At 40.5% G+C, this 21,373-nt stretch overlaps 1 protein-coding gene across 1 annotated transcript in view; it reads left to right on the top strand.

The window, feature by feature from the left end:
- Positions 1–19,642: 19,642 nt before the first annotated feature.
- Positions 19,643–21,373, top strand: part of dlg4a (discs, large homolog 4a (Drosophila)) — a 45,656-nt gene continuing 43,925 nt past the window's right edge. The window contains exon 1 of the mRNA XM_030746001.1: positions 19,643–19,744. Within this exon, the coding sequence (XP_030601861.1) occupies positions 19,643–19,744 (102 nt within the window). The remainder of the gene's footprint in view (positions 19,745–21,373) is intronic.

Here is a 21,373-nt window from a genome sequence, read left to right as displayed (position 1 = left end):
GAAATGACCACCTGCACTACCTTGCAGCGCCTACACGAGCGTTCAACCCAGCAAACGGAGCTAAACCCTTGTCATTCAGCATTGTTCGGTAAATGCAAACCAGATATTCGAAAGAGAACCCACAATTCACCTGTCTTTCCACAGCACAAGCAAGGGCGTAGAAATGAGTTTTACTATTGGGGGGACACATATTCTAAACCTGACAGATCCGTAAATACTCTGAGGTGGGACAAATGCGCCTGTCTCCAATATTGGGGGGGACACGTCCCCCCCGGTTCCTACACCTATGAGCACAAGTTAACTTGGATTTGCCATAAATTCTGTGTATTCCTTTTAATGTGCATTATTAAACTTTAATGGGGGCCGGCTGAATTGCAGGTGAGGAGTGTGGCTTGCCATCACGTAGCAGATGATGGGTGAGCAGCTCCCTGGGCGAGCTGTTCCAGGACACCCACATACTGTATAACAAGTTATGTGAACAATGCTGCCTTCCAGTGCAGGTCTGTGCACAAAGTTTTAGTGTGTGGGTGACGCCACAGTCAGCCGGTGAGTGACAAATATCTGATAACACTATACAGAGCACACCAAGTAGAACCGAAGCACTACTGTGCTGTGCTCTTTGACGTTTAAAAGGCATCCCCGCTGAGCTGGTGGGTTGAGTATTTTGGTGAGAAAGTCATGCTGAATTTCTCCCTAAGATGTTGTGAAAGGATGTCGTTGAGCCACAGAAGCAGAATTAGCACAAATTTGCGAGGAAAGCCCATTTTGGATAAAAAGATTGGCTTTTCCTCCCTGAGGTAAAATCGTAAAATTTGTTTCCCTTTCTTTCTTTTATAGTTCTTATAATGCTATTATTTTTCTATATCGTCCTACCCTGACAAGTTCAAATTTTGCTTGGATAAAATTTTGAGTAACTATAATTGGATTGTAACCTTATTATTTTTAATTTATAAAGCAAATGACCTGGAAACACTCAGCATTTCAATCAATTCTCCAGAGCGAATTGGACTTTTTAACAGCTTATGTAATTTTCTACTCCTTCCCACACTAAAATCTCTGGGAGAAAAAAAAAGCAATAAATTGCAACATATGATGCCAATGAATCATACACAAGTGTCATTACATAACATTTAGAACTAGAATATTAGGGCATATCAGCTTGAGGAGACGTCACAAGATTTATATTTAGTTGCAAGCCTGACAATACCTTTGACTCTCCCTCCCTGTATGGCACTGAGTCACAGAAGGATGGGTTGATAATTTGAGAGGCGAGAACAGAGACGATGCGCACAGTGGAAGGGATTTAAGCTCTAAAAGCAACTAATCTTAATTCTATCTTTAAGAAAATTGCTGCAATAAATCCACCATCTCCTGTGTGGAAAGGAGGACACACATTGCATTTGTGTTACTCTTTGTCTTAGCTTCTCTTAACTAGTCTCTTTTGATGGTCACTCCTTTCCCTGTTGTCACCCTCATTCCACTTCCTATTCCCACGTTTTTTTTTTTTTTTTTGTCCTTTGTGCCTCCTTCACCTCTGTAATCCCTCGCTCGGTCCTCTCTTCCAGCCTCCTCTTTCCTTTATCTCATTTTACCCCCACCACCACCAATCCCTCCCACTCTGCTCACTCTGCTCTGCCCTGCTCTCTGCTCTGACGCTTACCTTCTGCCCTCTTCTTCAGCACTTTCGAGGCTTCCCTAGTTAGTGCTTTTTTCAAATGAATTATGCATTTGACAAGATGTAGTCAAAGTCAGCAGTCTCGTGTGGACTTCATTGGTTTCATGTATGGCTGCATGCTCCAACATGAGCATTTTCTTCCTTGGATTTGGTTTCAGGACTTACATTTGTCTTTTTTTGTGTGTGTGCGTCCATCTGTTTTTTTATGGTTCAATCTATATAAATATTTATATAATGTGGATGTGTGTTTATTGTGCATGTGTGTGTAAGTGTGTGTGTGCATGTGCTTTCAAGGATGAAAAGCTTATGGCTGCTGCATCTTACGCTAGCCCCAAGAGTCTCCAAAATGGAGTTAAGCTAAACCCTCTGCTCGTAAGTCCATCCGAGCCTCCTCAATATTTTTTCCAAGTCATCCACCTTAACAAGTGCCCATTCACCATACTGTGTGATGCCTGTATGAATGTGTGCAGTAGTGTGTGCAATGTGTTAGGATTAGTGATCCAGTGGAGAGCTCAGATGATCTCCACTCAAGGGCATGAGCATCCATCAGGCCTTTGTATGCAGCCACAGAGACACTGATCCTGCCAAGTGTCTCCCAGGGCACAGCGAGCGAAGCAGGGCTTGCCCTGGTGCAAGACTGATGCCCCGGCTACACTGTGCTCAAGTTCTCAGCTGGTCAGTTAAAAAGTGCAACTGTATACAGATTGACATTTTCTCCCCTCTTCAATTTCTCTGTCATTATTTCTGCTCAAATGACAGCGTGCTCATGATGAACTACTGGAAAATTTTCAGGGGTTAGCCATGATCTCGTTTCATTTTTTTTTATGTATATTTTGCACCACTCACCCACACATTTATTTGTTTCACTAAAAGAAAGCCACATACGCCTACATGATCAGACAGAATTCATACAAACTGTGGATCATTTTTCTCCAGTGCATGTAGCTTTTGCACTGCGGATTGCAGTCTTGCTGAAGTTAAGAAAACAGTACAAGTTTATGACCTATACAACAAGTTGTTTAAATAAACAGGAGGTATAAGATCACTATACAACTGCACACTTCATGTATTTCTATAATAATAATAATAACAATAAATTCAAACTATATACCCACCAGTTACCTTGTTTCACAATCTTAAGCTTGCAAAATCAACACTGCTGAAGGCTCATTATGAGCATATTTCAGCTTCTTTATAATGCTCATCATCCCCACCGAGCGCTTTAACCAGCAAGGAGGCTGTTAAGAGCTTCTCTTTGTCAAATGCACACAACACAGTCTGCGCTCCTGCTTCTCCTGCCTCACTCTGCTGTACAGTCTCTTACAGTGAGAGAATAAGCAAAGCATCATCATTTCTTTTGAACTTGAATGGTTAAATGTGTGAGGTGGATATTCTGGCAAGCCAGATGCTCAGTCTATGTCTTTAGTGCTTTTCAGGTTCTCCTTTGAGCCTGATTTTGGACAGATGGTTATGTCTTTTGTTGTGTTGTTGATTTAATGAGGTAATGTAACATTAAACAGACAGCGAAGGCCAAAGAATATGTAGTTAAACAGGATCAAAATACATCCATGTCCACTAAGAGAGCCTCCTTCAAGGGTCTGACGCTCATTTTCATTGTTTTGGCTGTCAGAATCATTGCCCATACTGAAATTGTCCATATGACAGATGACAAATTAGATATATCATTGCTTGTTTGGGTTGGACACTTTGTCATTTCACATTGAGCGAGAAGGCTAATGGGGAACCCGTGAGCCTGCTACGGTGGACCATGAGGAGGGCAGTGGCTGTCAGCTATACCACTATGCTGTGAGGGAACAAGAAACACAACAAATTGTTATGGCAATTCTGTAAATGGAACCTAGGAAATTCAAAATCAATAGCAAAGAGAGTGAACATCTGATGATGTCGACAGAGTCAATAGAGGAGGCTCCGTGATCCTCATTAGGGTCAAAGAGGGTCAGACTTTCACTGGGTGCTTATGTAATAACACATTATGGCCACATTATAGGCATTTTAGTTAAAGAGATTGTGCAACTAGCGTGTATGTGTGAGGGAAAGAGGATGGTAAAATAAAAGTGGCAAAAACAAGAATGCCAAAGATGCATCTGCTGATATCACTGATATGCACAACAGGATTGCAAATGGGATCTTAATTTCTTAGAGAGCTGACTTTTTTTTTTTTTTTTCAATACGGCACACAATGACATCTTGTGGCACATTAAAAAAACTACACCAAAGGTGCTCATGACAGTCTGGTTCAGGAATATTCATGCACATTTCACATTGCTGGTATCATACATATATGGCGCCCAGATGCTGCATTGGCCCGTGCCTTAAAATATATATGTAGGTTGAGGCCCTGTGTGTTTGCTCATAATTTATAGGAAGTGCCTGAATTACTGTATCAGTGATTCATGAGCAGTCCCCTGTCACAGACATTCACATTCACAACAGTCTCATCTGAAATTCAGGTCACGATTTCAGAGGTTTTGAACCTCCTGCCTGGCAAAGAGCACAAGACTGAACAGAGTGCAAATCAAATTCAAATTATATGCCTAGTAACCCTAATGATAGACCTTACTGCCTACATGTGTTGCTTTGGCCCTGAGAAAACATGACACACAGCGTGAGCTAATGACGCTATGAGAGTTCAAACGTAGTGACACCCAACACAGTAAAGCACAAGTGCACATATTTTTTTTTTCTGATTTGTTTGTCTCTGGCTTTGTATCTTCATGTTCCTCTTATAGGTGATGTCAGTTGCCTAGCAACCAAGCAATCAGGGCCCGATTGTTGCCATGACAACATGGCAGGGGTATCATCATGGAGAGAATAGAGATGAAAGGAGGAAGGGAGGGAGAGAAGAGAGAGCAGGAGAGACAGGGAGAGAGAGAGAGCGCCCTGCCATTGAAGGGTGTTGATAATGTGAAGCCCACAGCGTGCAGGTAGGAGGATGACCTCTGTGTAGGCGCCAGCAGAGAATGCTCATGAATGCAGAGAATAGAAAATTAATGTTTGGTCTTCAGAGGCTGGATTTGCGGGTTACACAGCATTTAACACTGTTCCAATGGGCTTCACTCCGGATGGAAATGTCCCGATGGGCTTGAGTTGTCTTTAGTTACAGAGAGTGAAGCCACAGCTCAGTGTGTCACTGAGATCCAGAGGGCTATGGGCCTAACCTCTGCAGGTGTCATAACCCATCCATCACCCGACAACAGTCCACTGTAAAACAGTCCAGTGGGGTCATGGTGCATTCCTCTGTTTATTCCCCAACCCAATTCTGCATCCCCCTTAATATAGCCATGTAGCTGAAAGACATTGAGAGAAGCACCGGAGCATCATAACAAGTGGATTTTATGACAAGCATAGACTGCTATCACTGATTTTACTATTTTGCATCAAGTCATGATCTATTTCTTGGGGAAAAAAAAAGTCTAAGTTGCCTTATTCATTTCATCATTAAGGTGCAGCTCTTTTAGCAAAGAGTTACCACACTGCTTACAGTATACCTGCATACAGCGGCTAAGATTATGACGTTGGTAGACAAATACAATTTATTACTAAAGGATTTCTACAATTTTACATGGGGTTCCCATCTTATAGCATCTAAAGCTTATCTAACTGACAACGATCATCATAGTTAAAGACAGAAAACAGGCAATAAACAGAATGAAATGAGTGACACAGAATATTTGGGATGAAAAAAATCTCTGGCTCACTTCTTAAAGTAGTTTCTACGCTGGTTATGATGTGAAATGACTGATAAGCTGAACATGAATTTGTTTACTGTGAGACTCAGATGACATTTAGAAGAACTGCGTGTCCTCGCATTGGGATAGGGGTATCACATTGTTGCAAAATCAAATCTGCCATTTTAACCCAAGAATATATCTCATAATGCCAGTGGTCTGAGCCTTGTAATTTACCTGTTATCACTGCACAACTGGTAAGGTGAGGAGGTGTAGCAGGCTATATTAAGATATTATTTGCACCTACGATGCTGTTTTTGAAAAGCATAAAAAAATATATCCTTTATATAGAAAGAGACCCGAGCATAAAGCCAACAATACTGGCAGCTATGCTGAAGCTACACTGACATCAGAGGAAAGGAATCATCTGTTCCATCTCTGGACGTTTGTAATTAAATTAACTTTCATGTTAGATTCTAAAAAGCCACAACTATTAGAGAAGGGACCAATTCATTATAACCTTTCGAGGAAATGAGCTGAACATCACTTACTGCAGCACATATTTCATTGATACACAGAGGTAACATTGACATATTAGAGGGTGATATTAACATAAAACTAACCTAAAAATTATAAATGCTACTCTGAAAAAATGACAGCAATGTTTCAGTGATAAGCACCCAACTATTTTTTGAGTGCTACATGTCTGTTATTAATTAAATTGTGTTTTGCTTTTGGTTGTTTCGAGCGACTGCTATTTTAACGCTGCACTCAGGATTCTCTTTTTAGAATACAAAGACCTGAAATTGTTTCCTTTATTGTGTATGTCATTTGTTTACGTGTTTAGAAATTTGGCTCCTCTCTCCAGGTAGGATTCATTTATGCAAATTCAAAAAATATTTAAATTAAAAAAAAAGAAATTACAAAGTAAAATTTTCTCCTTCACTGGAGGCCTGATTTTACAGCTCGGTCTGCAAAAATGCTCTCGTTTTAAATGTGTTCTAAAGACATTTGGGGGTATCTATGTGCCCAATGATGAGCCAAAGAGGGAGCAAAGAGTGGAGTGAGTGGAAACATATTGTAGTATTTATTTAAAAAAGTAAAAATAATATATATATATATAAATTATATATATATATATATATCAAAATAATATAAAGGGTTGACTCTTGGTCTGTGTGTCCCCCTTCTCCCTACCCTCCCTCACTCACCAGCGGTGGCAAACATATTTTATGAGTCACGGCTGGAGCAGGCAGCCAGTCGTCTCTTTTCAGACCCTTGCCTTTAACACCAAGATATATCCAACACCAACAACTCTCTGCTTCCAGGAAAACTCTCTCTCTTCGTCTGCTACGACACCCCCTCCCCCCTTCCCTCTCTCCCCCTCCCTCTTTTTTTATTTCCCCTTCCCCAGCCTCCCATCTCTCTCTCTCTCTCTCTCTCTCTTTCTCCCCATCTCTCTCCTCCTCTACTGCGGGTGTCTGGGAGGCTGTTTTTCCTCTGTCTCTTGCTCATGAAGGGCCGCACTAAGCTCCCTTCTCTCTGTCCGTGTGTGGTAGGTAAATTCACCTCTCTGTTTGTGTCGTTCTTCTCCTTCCATCCCTCTGTTGCTGCCTCTGTTTTGCATGTTAGCTCAAAGTCTGCTAGTCGTTCTGGCAGGCTTAGGGGAGGTCTCTACCTACATCTGTGCATACTGCATTGAACATGCTTGTAATCTGCTCCACTGTCATAGATTAATCAAAAATATGTGTTTGAGGAATTTTTTTTGCTCTCCTTGTATGTGTGCTCCGGGTAGATGTAATCATCCAGTTTGGGTATTACGTATGAACATGGCCTGGCACATGTGGGTGTGTATGTACCAGTGAGCATGTTTCGAAATGCAGAAAGAGTAAAACTCTGTCAGACTTGTTGATTAAAGCATTACAGATTCATGCATGCATGTGTTTTATTCCATGTCTGGATTGGTTTTGTCTGTGTACGTCTGAATATAATTCATATTCTTGTGCACCTCTCCCCCGAGGACTCTGGGACATCAGACTAGTGTCCTTCTGAGATAAGGAAAATCATCCTGTTTAATCAGCTGGCTTTCGCTTTGAAAAGGGTCATTCCATTTTTAGGGTTACAGTAAAGACTCGTGACCAACATCAGGTTAGGGGAAACAGTTTTGGGCTAGAGGCAAACAAATGGGGTTTCTTCTCATGTCCAGGTTACATACCTGTGTACTAAAATACTGTGATTGATGCAGTTGTGTATGCTTGTGGGAAAACAGGGCTTCTCCATCCTCAATTAGCTGACATGATGAGTCTCTACTTTGGCTGATCAAGTGTTTGGTACTAAGATGCCACTTAATGGAGTTTCTCAGCCAGAAGCCACTGTGTATGCATGCATATGTGTGTGTTGTCAAACAGTGCTTTGAACTGGTTCTTATTGTGTATTTAACAGGTTGAATTGCAGATTTGTACCTCAAGTAGCTCTGATTTAGGAGAACCATTAATTTTATGGACTTCATGACTGGAATACTGAATACAATCTATACATCGTAGGGCACATACAGTTTTTTTTTCATGCTGGATTTTAAAAAGAATCAATTAAAAGGTAACTTGTTGCAAATTCCCAGATTTAGATTATTAAATGTTTAAAACATATATGTGAAAAGATCTGGAATTTGATCCTTTGATAACATTTTTTTTAATTATTCTGGCTGTTTACCTCAGATGTCAGTATGAAGACCAAACATATGTCAGAGTATCCTACAGGTGCACGTGTCAGATGTCAAGATGCAGACTTCAGAAGTACTCTGGAAAAGTTTGAAATCAATGTGCATTAGTGATGGACAGATCAAAGTGTAAAAAAAAAAAAATAGAAATGGCTCATAATCCAGTGGCTCTGTCAAACATGGCAGAAGTGATGTTATTGATTGGATGTGTAGTGCTGCCAGTGGAGTCACTTGAGTTCACTGATAATTTTGCTTCTAACAGCAGCAGCACGGTGAAAAGTACATACATTAAGGCTCCTCAGATCCAAAGGAGTGCATTAGAACACAATGAACAATGATTCAGCAGCAAGACAGTCTCAAACATTCAACCAAAGCAACGTAAGAGGAGCACCAGCGGAGTAGACTGAGTCATGAACTTGACCCCGAGTTCAATTGAGATCCCAAACAAGCAAGAAGTGAAGATGGCTGCAACCCAGGAGGATCAGAGCATCACGCAGGAAGAGCCTGATTAGGTTTCTAGATCATAAATGCCAGTCAGTTGTCTGAAAAGGACATTCCATCCACATATTTAGTTAAACTGGTTTGATCACATTGTGTTTACAAAGAGCTGTAACACCTAGACAGTTTATTTTATTTGGATGTCACCACCCTGATATTGTAGTTGATAGTCACTCAAGAGTTTATATCTAATGTGTCAGAAAACCCTTCAATCAAATCACCATCAAGACTGTCTTGATATCAAGCCTGAAGTCAAATTTCAACACATTTTAAAAGTGGATTTGGCTCCTAGGCTTTTAAGCGACACAGGCTCTTTGCTTTTTAAGTGAAAAATGACACTGGGTTGTGGATAACTAGCATGATCCTCCAATACTCAGGCAACAGCAGTCCAAAGCAGAATTAGAAATTATATCTTCACATAGTGTTTGATAAGCTAATATTTCTATTTGACTCCAGCCAGCAGAAACAAAATGAAAATAAACCTTCTCCATGCCAGTGAACGCCATCACATGTTACATGTTATGTTTCAGCATCTTTATTTCCTTATTTTATTGCCGTGTACGACCTTATAATGAGTTAGATGAGCCATGCGACAGGCCAACTGGTCTATTCCATTACAGTTAGCTAAAAAGGATGCTGATGGGAGGGCAGATTTCTGTCATATTAATTTTTTACTGCTGTATTCCATTTCATTATAAGTAAAATTTTCATGAGGTCAGTCTTGCTCAACCGTTTACTATCTCGATTATCATGAAATGTGTTTTTGCAGGGCTCATTTTACATATTTGCATATAGCCTGATTATACTAATAACAACTGACCACCACAGTAATGCCTGACGTTATCATGACTTTGCCGTATTCTAATTTCAAAAATCAGAAAGTGCAGTTAGCTGCCATTTTAAAAATGAGCAACTCCTTTTGCTGTTCTCCTCATTCCGTTTACAGCAGTGGCAATATCAGATCTTGAACTAAACATTGCTTACTAGATAAGCAATTACAGCAAAGTGATAATTACTATGTTCGCTTAAGTCACTGCAAGTCTGACAGCTTTCTATGGTTATTTTGGGAAACTGTTCAGCGTGTCATAAAGATCTATGTTGGCCATTTAAACTACACCTAGCAGCCACAACATTAAAACCTAATATTGTGTGGAGCCCCCACAGCGCCAATAAAGCTGCTCTGAACCATCTGTGATATCAGGTGGAAGGATATTAGCTGTAGATCCATGAAGTCCTGTAAGTTGTAATGTGGATCATATTTGTTTTTCCCACATATCCCACAGATGTTTGACCTGGCCTGACATGTGGAGACTTAGAGGGACAAGTTAAACACATTAGCCTCTTTATTATGTCCTTCATTACTGCTGAAAGATCCCACCTTTGCTATAAAGATCTGCTATAATGGCCTGTAGCGGTGTTTAGGTAGGTAGTACATTTCATACAGCAAACATCCCCACGAATGCCAGGACCCAAGGTTTTCCAGGAGAACGCTGACCAGAGAGTCATGCTGCCTCTGACATCTGCCCACAACACGCATGCACCCAGCTCTCAACATGATGTGCAACAAAATGTGATTCATCAGACAAGGCCGTTCTCTTTCACTGCTCTATATTTCAGTTCCGATGCTGTGTAGTGTAAGTGCTTTCAGCAGTGGACAGGGGTTAGCATCGGCATTCTTGCCAGCATGTGGCCACACAGCCCTATTCTCAGCTAACTCAGCTAGCGTTAAGATTTTTAGAGATTTGTGCTTAGGATATCAGATCATCAGATAACCTTTGCTCCCCATGTGCATCTGTGAGGCCTGGACACCCATGACCCTGAAGATGATTCACAGGTTTTACTTTCTGAGACAAATTTTGTATGGAGTTACCACTCCAGATGATCTGCCTGGGTCAAAGTCCTTTGGATCCATACACTTCAACTTTAAGAAATGAAGGGGTGAAATGTTCGCTTGCTGCCTAATATATCCCACCCTTTAACAGGTGCTATTGCCCCCTAGACCCAGGGGACGTAACACAAGCTAATCCATTGTATTCACCTTACCTGCCAGAGGTTTTAATATTGTGGCTGATCTGTGTAAAGCTGAGTGCTATTCATAAGAAATTAGTTTTTTACTGCTTAGAGAAACAGACATATTGGTAAGCATGTGTCATAGTAAGCACAACAATAAAAGACCCTCATATCACCTTGGCATTCTAATTGTTGGTAACAGCTCTGCTTCATCTTGCAGTCACAGTCTTCAAAAAATATCCCCCAGTGGCATACATATGAACCCCTTTATTCAAATGGCAGTGGTGGGCAAATGGAGCATAAATATATATCGAGTTAGATTTACCTGGCATGTTGGTACCCAGGGGATGCTCTGTTTTAATCATCTTGGTTAGAAGCTGTTCCATGGCTGACCAGACTGACACCCTGCTGAGCTCACTGCTTGCTGAGCCAAAGCTATGCGCCGTGCCCTCTTTTGTTGCATTTCTTCATAGGTGGCTCCAAAAGAAATCTTTTATTCTGACAGTCTGTCAAAAGTATAAATGAACACTTACACACAGCAAGTGCAGACACTATGTGATTCTATGCTCCAATATATTTTATTCAGTTTTATTCAATACAGTGTTACAATATGCACGGACAAGTACTACCCATTAAATGAACTCCTGCGAGTCCTGGTCATGGTCATGCTAGAAAACGTACAAAATCCAACGAGGCAAATTTCATCTCTAATTATAGACTAAGCTGCATTCACACCTCTAGGCAAAGAAAATTAAACTAGCCTAAACTAAACTGTGGTCTTCTTCCATCTGCTGTTACAAAAATAGTTCAGTGTAGAGTGAACCTTGCTTCTACAGTTACCACAGAAACCATGGTGAGGTTTGTCAGCTCTATGGAAACACCACATGAAGAAAAGCACATGGAAAAACTACTGCATGAAATCACTCCATGAAAAAGAGCTCCTTTAAAATTCATGTGGCTGGTGTTTTCGTGCTAGCTGAGAAAGTGGTATTTGTAAGGTTTATCATGTTGAATGTGGGTAAGGATCATGGTATTAGAAATTGTTATATTTTTCTAGAGTGAAACCGGGCATGGTTTTTCACAAATAGACAGATTTGCCACCATCTCCTTCTTATTATGCTAAATGGAGCTCCATAGTAATAGCGAATCTTTGCATGATTGATAGTTTAAAAGAATCCCAATTTATCTTATAGTGGACCTGAGTGCAGCCCCTCCGTTCATTCTCTGTCTGAAACAGGTCATTTTAGCTCCTCCCCCTTTAAGGTCACTATCCCTTTAAAACATCTTTCTTCTAACTGGCTGCCCCTTACAAACAGAAGATTTGAACAACAGGTGGGTGGGGCTTCTGCGCTCTCTTTGCTCTTCAGTCACTTTGATGTTGTGAAGAGCTTGATGTACAACAAGGAAAACATGACAAATATGAAATAAGACTTATGGTTATTGAAGTCAAGTCTTGCCACTTGCAGAGCGACATATTATGACAAAAACCAGACATTTAATTAGCGTGTTCACGGCACGGCTGCTTTAGAAAGAAGACAGGTTAAGAGAATGCTTTAAGCTCATGGGTGGCCATGGATTATAATGGACAGATTTTAGTGTGGGTTAGACCCTGACGTGATGATCCAGATGATCTTTTCTGCACATCTTTTCACATTATACATGTTTAAGTCTCAGACTGGGGGGGGGGGGGGGGGGGGGGGGGGGGGGGTAGCTTGCAAAGGATCATCTCTGTACTGTGGATAGCACATAGCTGTTTGGGTTTAATGTGGGAGGAGGCAGCAAGAACCAGCCTGTGTTACAGAATGTGAGGTTATGGCTGCAACGAATTAGACCAGAAGCTGCAGTTAAATGTTCTTCGCTCATCACAGGAAGAAAATTATCCATGTGCTTTTAAGATTATGATGTAATGGTGTAGATGTTCGCATCCAGTTGGAAGGTGGTGCAGACAACTTCGATCTCATTTTCACCCTTAAATACTTGTCTCTCACTATACCTGCAGCTACCAAATTAGAAAAGCCAGTGAATTTTAGTGGCAATACATTTTTGGCTTTTTAAATGTGTTGAAGGTATAGTGCACGCACCATGCTTCATACATAATGGATTGCTCTAAGTCATCGCTGTTGGTGATGACTCCATTTGAGCATGTAATATTTACACAGCTGGGTGAATTCGCAAGAGGGAGAACCAGGAATATCCTATCTAAAACCTAACAGTTTGCCTGTAGAACAACTTTTTTCTCCTGCTGTTGCACCTGCAGGCTACATTTAGTTTTGTGCAGTTTAAGGGCAGGAGGAAAGGGTTTTTACTCATGACCACAGGTCCAATATGTCCTTCTCTGACACTCTAAAGAGGCAATTCATAAAATATTACACAAATTATACCACTTAAATGCACCTTATCTAACATTTTACTTCTTGTAAATTATTTTTAGTGTAGGAGGTTCTTTGAAATAAAATTATGCTTGTAGGTGCTGTAGGACTGTAGTCACTAAGTAGAATCAGATATTCAAGCAGAAAATTTTCAAATATTGCTTGTTCTGTGTAGGTGTGAATACTATTATTCTCACCTTGGGTGTTTTCCTAGTGAGGAGAGCTGAGGCAGTCCCAGATCCTCAGGAGATTCCCAGTTGTGTTTGCAGTTCGGCTATTCTGGTGTCAAAGCTGCTGAATGCTGGAGGTAATGGAAGACTCGATACTAGAGGACTGAGATATACATTTGTTTTCCACCAGTTTGCTTTCTTCAGTGCCACTAGTTCTTAATTTCAGTGAATATAAACATTGAAAATGTAATTCCAATTTTGTCATCCAGTGAGAATAATTATTCTACAGCTTCTATTGGAATAGGGCTACATTTAGTTTTAGCTTGGATTCACCAGAAGAAGGGAAAATATATAATTGGTAAAGGCTAGTCCTGATTTATTTCAGCCTGGTGTATTATCCATTAATGTGACTTTGGCACGCTATGGTCATGCTACCCACCTACAGTATGTTTTAGAGATTTAAAAAAAACTATGGGTAACATGGTTCAAATGAATACAACCTACCATCAAACTACATTTTAACACCTGTAACTTGCACGTAAATGACCCAATGAACTCAGATGAATATGCAGGGGGATTAGGTCAGATGGCAAGGATCCCCCTATTGGAGATCCAATAAAGCAGTCAGGAACGTGTCCAGGCTCCAGATGAATAACTTCTGTATTTACTTTTGGTCAGGGTTGAAACCATATTTTTAAAATGATTCATGTATGCATCATGTTTTGGGGGAAGCTGCAGGGAACTCACTTTAGGGCCCTGATGTAATCCACTTTGTGTAACTTCTCCTTTTCCCAAATCAGTATGGTGGAGGGGGGGACTGTGCAAAGTCAGTGTTACCTGCGGAGCCACAACAGCCACATTTTGGAGAGATAGACCAGGTTGAAATAAACCAGAATTATGCTTTGATTTTAAAACGCATTCTAAAGTTTGGAACAAACCATTATGTAATAACTACAAGCAACTTTATGTTGTCATTATAAACTGTCTTCTATATGAATAACGTATAATAACGTATTACTCTAAGTGTATTCATATTTGGCATGGCATGGTTTGGGGCTAATATTGTTATTTCTGCTGGGTAGTCTTACAAAATGATGCTCTAATTTATAAATCTGTGAAGAAAATATACAGCCTGTGGGCAAAATGCAGCAATTTCAAAGTGCATATTTAGAAGGAAGAAATTCTGCCTTTATTGTAATTGTATTTTATGTGATTCTAACATTTGTTTTTCTAATAAGATTTTCATGTACTGATAAAACAAAATAACAATAAAAGTTTGCTCACTATATCTGGTGAAGTAGCAGCTATTGATCAAAAGGGAGGTGAGCTAATCTAAAAGCAGTGACATACTGTGCATTTTAAGGGCGTGGGGAGATTAACAAAGGCATCAGCGAACTCTTATGATTCTGAACTGAATATTTACATTTTCATACTATCAAATGTTAACCATTCAGCATTTCCCCTTTGATTATGTTTTGATTTTTATCTTTAATGCAAAAGGTAATCTTTCAACCATCTACCACAGCTTGTATGGAACATCTGGTTCTAACCACAGGGCAGGCTTAGCACGGTTTTAGACACTCACTGGGACAGTGAGCTGCTCCTTTCATGAGCTCACAGTGTTTCTTTAAATTCTCTGTCTATTTGAGAAAGAACTGTCACGTGTCTCACTTGTGTCGCATGTAATCGTAGCATGAGACACCTGCTTTTATGAAGACAATAACCCGTGACAGAAACAGTCCTGCTATGGAGCCAGTGACCAGAAAGCTGCTGGCAAGAGGACTATTTGTTAGGGATCTGCCACCCTTTGCAGATGTTGTCATGGAAACACTCTTTTGGGGTTGTCTCTCTCTCTATCTCTCTGTTTCTCTCATACAATGCAGCATTAGGATGTTAATGCTATACTCAAAACAGTTCAGTTTTCCATGTGACTCCTACGCTTACATAATACTGTAGTTGAAGGGAAAAGCCACTTACAGTATACGATTATGCTGAACCTATGCTGAGAATTTATGCTGCTAGTCATATCAGTTTTTATGTTAATTGCATGAAAGTGCTTCTGAATTAAAAGAAATGTTAGTGTATTAACGTACATGTTAAAACACTTAAATATTGTAAAAAAATGGGCTGGTCCTACTATATGTAGGTTATAAACTATATAAATTTATAAAAGATGGACACAGTCAAGGTGACCTCACCTCTTGGTTTGGCGACCATCATTCTGAGCCCTGAGTTGAGGAGCTTGGTTTTTTAAAATGGATATGTTGAGCTAGGGCTGACTACAAAACCAAGGATACAGCAGCTCAGATGGTAATGACTTTTAAATCAGAAAGTAGCCACTCCCTATTAGGTCATAATCAATTTTACGCTAAATTGATCCACTATTCTGTGTGAAATCAGATTTGTAACTAGCCAGGGACACCATTAATTCATCAGGAAAGTGTTTATTAATATATTCCAGTGTTTTTCAACCAGTGTGCCGTGGGAGATCGTCAGGTGTGCCGTGGGAAATTATCCAGTTTCACGTAATATGCCACGAGTGTCAGTGCTGTAATAGTGACTGGAGCATAATCATGTAATACTCTTCTATATCACAAGACTAGATAGCAGCACGTAGCGAATTGCATTGTACACAGAGACGAGAGAATTGAGCCGCGTTTCCATACGGAACGACTCGCCGCGATTCGACGGCATCTCCATTAGAATCGGGTACACTCTGCCGGTCCTTTTTCAGTACTCACTCACCTGAGGTTCTAAGCGATCCGAGGCGATACAATGTGACGCAGAGGACAGCATGCCACTGATTGGCCTGCGAGTATCGTCACTAGCAGAGGCATGAGAGCGATTCCTTCACCACAATCATTTTTAAAACCCAACAGCAAGAAACTGGAGGTGCAAAGCACCGGTTGAATACACAGACCGACAGGTCTCAGCGGTAGTTCTGCAACATGAGAGCCATCTGAAACGCTCACACAGCATACTTATTATAACCCTATACTGCCGGGCGACTGCCACTACTAGCCGAACAGCTGGTTAGCACAGAGCCTGAGGCGGCTGATCAAAGGAACTTTGAATTACAGTAATAACGTTTGTCCTATCGGAAAAATTCAAACAGTTTCTGAAAGCTGAGAAACTGCACTTCACAACCAACATAGGGTATTACTGTGGTTTTATTACGGTAATTGTTGCCGTAAGTCCTCGAACTGCGGCACTTTTGAAGTACACTGAGCCCATTATGGCATATTCGGTGGTATAGGGTTATAGTTAACAATGATAACCTTCATCCATTAAAACATTGTATGGGGACTTATGCATGATGATGATATTAAATTGGCATTAGCTGTGAGCTTGCCTATATCTCGTGTATTGTTGTGTTGTGTTACTCCTGGTAACAGAATGATTTTGGACAGAATTAGAGTTTGCAAAACACTGAAGTTTTCTACTATAAGACCACATTGTTTGTGGCATTTGTTATGTTCAAGCTGTGTTTTTGAAGTGGACATGTTACGTGCACTTTTTATTTGAAAGAAGATATATATTATATGATAAAGTAATTTTTTGTGTTTATTTGATTCCTATTCAAGACACTTTGATAAGAATGACTATATTAAATAGGCTACAGAGTATCATTTTTTAAACATTTTTGGCTGGTGGTTTGCCTCGTGATTTTTTCAATGAAAAAAATGTACCTCGGCTCAAAAAAGGTTGAAAAACACTGATATATTCAATAATGTAAGAAACAGGGTGGTTAAACATCTAAGACTGTGCCCCCCTGCTGGTTTAAGATGTACATTTGTTTTGCTTTTCTAGCCCAGCAGCTACATCCATCTATTACAGCAATTCAAAGCTACCAGACGATATGATAGCATTATAGCAGTTTGCTTCTACTTTTGCCCCAAAGCTGCACAAAAATGATTTCTTGACTGATGATTTCTATGTGTGTGTGTGTGTGTGTGTGTGTGTGTGTATATATATATATATATATATATATATATATATATATATATATATATATATATATATATATATATATATATATATATATATATATGTATGGAATTGGACCCTGCCAGCTATTAGAAGGATTGCAGGTTTAAGGCACTTCTGCATCCATGTCCATTTACAGTTTATAGTTATACTTTAAAAAAAAACAGTGGATCTTTGTCCACATTGTGAAAGCACTGAGAGGAAGCCCAGGTATTTTGGGGCTGTGTGTTTCTCTGTAAGGACAGAAGGAACAGAAACTCCTTTCTCTTTCTTTCTAATAACGTCTAATTTAGACCTCTGATATGAAGACTGATTTGAACCATTTGAAATGAGACAGATGATTAGTTAGTGGTATTGTGACAGTCCTCTTTAAAGGAAGTTACTTTTAGAGTGGAGTGATGTCAAGGGAACACACTCACACACCAAAACTGTGTGGATGTAATTCAAGTGGAGGAGTAGAGGAAAATGCGTGGACTACCTTTGTGTAATTTTGAAGAGGTGGCCTACTAAAAGTCTGTTACTCACCAGTGCAGTCTTTTTCAGTATACAGTCAGCACTGTCCAGTATCAAAGGGCATTTACTGCTGCAATCAAGAACAGAGTTTTATTTCATAATACTTTTTTTAATGTTATAGATCTCAGAAGTCTTCAGATTGATCAGACTCAAGAGTCTAAGTATCAAATCTGGAAATAAAACATTTCCATGAATTTACGGTACTAAATGACCAATGTGAAGCAAGTAAAGACTCACATAACTTATAGAACAGAATAAACTATTATGTGATCAAGGATTCCCTACTTATGTAGATGATTACTCCTGAAGTCACGTGACCACACTAGACACTTATAACAATGTTCACATTAAAGTTTTGAGCTCTAAACATGTCTCTTTTTTTTTAAATTCAGAGAGTTAACTCTAAAAAAAACATTTTGCTAAGCACCTGACACTGTAGTCTAATTCACACTGTGCTGAAATGACCTCCCCGTGAAGATCTGTGATAAACCCGCTGAGGTCTTCAGCACACTACAGATTTCCCAGGATATCCCCAACTCTCTGGGAGGGAGATAAGGTTTTAAAAAATATATTTCAGCAGCACACTGGGGTATCTGGAACAGTTTCTGTGTTCGATTTAACGCTGACGTCACCCAGGAGCATTGAGCCCTGCGCCGCAGTCGGTCCTGAGATGAATGCACAATATTTAAATCTACCCTACCTGGTTCTCTCACTCCACCCTGTGGGCTCACCATGCCAGCACAATCCCACAAAGGAGCGGAGAGTATCAAAACACCAAATGAAAACTGACTCTTGTGATAGCTATAAAGCCCACTGAGAGATATTGAATTTGTGTGTGTGTGTGTGTGTGTGTGTGTGTGTGTGTGTGTGTGTGTGTGTGTGTGTGTGTGTGTGTGTGTGTGTGTGTGTGTGTGTGTGTGAGAGAGAGAGAGAGAGAGAGAGAGAGAGAGAGAGAGAGAGAAAAGGAAATTACATTAATGTTTCCTTAAAGTTACCTTAAAGCTATGCATTTTATTTCAAAAATGCTACTTTAAAAGAAACCAGTAATAGTTTTGAAGTTGATTCAACTTTGAGCTGATTTATTTTTAGTTCTGAAAGGAAAACCAACAGCTGTATCAGCCCAGTGAAAAGTAAAAGCAGACACATTTCACTTTCAACACTCCCATTCAACACAAGTGGTGTTATTTCCTGTAGCAACTATCCAGATCAAATGCAAAGATTGCTGAGAAAATCAAAATCAATGACGAGTGGTAATACAACAGCAATAGGGTCTCTACTATTCAGTGCTATTTCACTTTACTATAGTTCATTATTTGTGAGTGGACATGTGCTTATCATATATCGGTTTCAATGTTAGTTGTTGTTTATGAGGTTAAAGACTTTGTACTAGTGAATGAAATGAAGACGTTTTGCATCCTTCGTGCTGAGTTGAGGGATTTCAGCACCTTGGACAGCGACATGCAAGCATTTTTCTGGTGATCCATCAGGGGGCGCAGCAATCACACATGTGGAGGCGAGCAAGGATGTTTGTGTAGCATCAAAAATACTTCCCAGCCTTCACTCCTTTCGCTTTGATACTACTACTACTATTTCCACGCAGTCTCAAAGGATAATTGATAATTGCTCTCACGTCACTCTCCACGGATTTCCCTTAAGATTCCTGCTGCGCTTTACGTACAAACTTTACGGCTCAATCATCTAAAGGACAGAGAGAGAGAGAGAGCGACTATGAATGATGCTGGCAGTGTTAAACCTCTGCACAGTATGGCAATGTATGGGGACCAGTCGACGCTTTAAATGTAAATGTAAAGTAGAACTTAAAAAAATAATAATAATAAAAAAATACAACATCTCACATTTTAAGGGGGCAGCCCGCTCACCAACGGGTATCACCGGCCCCCCCACGCCCCCCTCCAGCTTCCGTGGCTCTCGTCTAATTGTACCGTGGCTCTGAGTGAGTGGCGGCGGACCGACGAGCTCTGGTGCTGTCTGCCTGCTGTGAGGGTTTTGGACTGATGTCTCTGCCTGTCAGGAATTTAAAGTGTCTTTCTCCGGTCATGTGCCAGTGTAAGGTCATCTGCAGCAACCGGACCCTCTCTCTTATGTTCGGGTGCAAGGTAAGGCTGGGGAAGCTGCAGCTGCAGCAGATCATGCATTTTGTTCAAATACGGAACATAAACGGAGAAAAGGCCTCTGGGAGAAATTGGTGTTTTAGGTTGTGATCGCGGTGCTTTCGTTTTGGGGTTGAAAAGCCATTTGAACCGCGCTTTTTCTCGGTGCACAACAACGGTAGTAATTAGTGCAGTGAAGTGATTCGGCCGTATGTTTTGAGCTACAAGCTTAATTCACATCATAATACCTTTACACCGCCGAGTGGTCGGGGTTTTCATGCTCAGATGGCCGATTTCCATCTACACATAGCATGCTACGGCATCGCTGGCAAGCGCTGTTGTGTTTAGTGATAACTGTTCTTCACCGCAAATTCACAGATTGACGCTGCTTAATGAATGAAACGTCGCTCACTCCTGTATTTCTCCTCCTTCTCTACAGGGCAGGTCACGTTAGGGCTAACCACAGGTTCACTTTGCATTCCAGCAAAAGAAGCCGCATGCTGTGCTTTTGACCTTGGGAAAACCACTTTATTGCTCAGGGCCATTTAAATAGGCTTCATCATTAGAGGAAGCCTTTATGCCAGCTTGAAATAGAGTAACACGAACAGTGTTTCTTTTATCAGTAGCCTCCTTAAATCAGAACCAGGGGGTGATGTCAGCTGTTTATCAGCAGTTATGTGTAATTGTAGGGGGTTGTTTCTGCTTGGTTTTTGTTTTCCATCAGGATGAGGACGTGTGATTCCAAAGAAAGGGCATGGTCATTCATTCATTCGGTGATTGTCCAGATTTCCCTCCCTCTCAGCTTCAGGTGTTTCTAGTATTGCAGCCAGCTCAGAGTTTCCCTCCACATGGCACTCTAATCTGTTAGCTTTACAAAGCCAAATCCGACTACACTGCTCTGCTCCGGCCTGTAATTGTCCCCACACTTGCCAAAATGATGTGTACATGTGTACAGAGCTCCAGTTAATTGTTTGTATACTCAGTCCCGACATTTTGGTTTGTGTTCTGACTTGCTGCTAGAATACAGTTTCCTTTCCTTCTTGAATCTTCGATATCTTTGTCATATTCCACTACCTGTAACTGTTTGAAAATGTTGTCTGCTGTGAACCAAAGAGACCGGTGGTAAGGTTTATGTGGGTGTTTCCTTTTCGTGTTTCTGAAAGGGTGGTCCTGCTGTGCTCAGTGTTGAGTTTACTAGCGGAGATAATCCCATTTGTCCCCATGCATCACTCCCTCCTGGCTCATATCCTCCTCTGCATCTCCATCAGAGACCCCACACCTTCCTCATGGCAAACACATCAACTTTCTTTTCCCACTGATTCAAGTTGCATCTACTGTTGTCATGACCAACCAAGTGAAATGCAGCTCCACAACAAACATTTAGTCTGTCATAAAGAGCAGGTTTCAAATGGGATTAATGACTCGATTCAAGTGAATTGTACAGTAGTTTTGTTTTAATAGATCTGGCTTATAAGCATGGGATTAATTTCATTTCAAGCTGTTATTTTACTTTTGAGTTTTTGACAACTTTCTGATAAGACTATTAACATATGTGAATGCCTCTATGATGCCACTGTGTTAAAAGACACAAATCATCAGTGGATTCAAGACTAGTCTCAGCATGTTTCCTTTTAT

The sequence above is a fragment of the Archocentrus centrarchus genome, chromosome 14 (genome assembly GCF_007364275.1).
Source record: "Archocentrus centrarchus isolate MPI-CPG fArcCen1 chromosome 14, fArcCen1, whole genome shotgun sequence".
Lineage (NCBI taxonomy): Eukaryota > Metazoa > Chordata > Actinopteri > Cichliformes > Cichlidae > Archocentrus > Archocentrus centrarchus.
The sequence above is the reverse complement of the archived record's forward strand: the minus strand, read 5'-3'. Positions and strand labels throughout refer to the sequence as shown.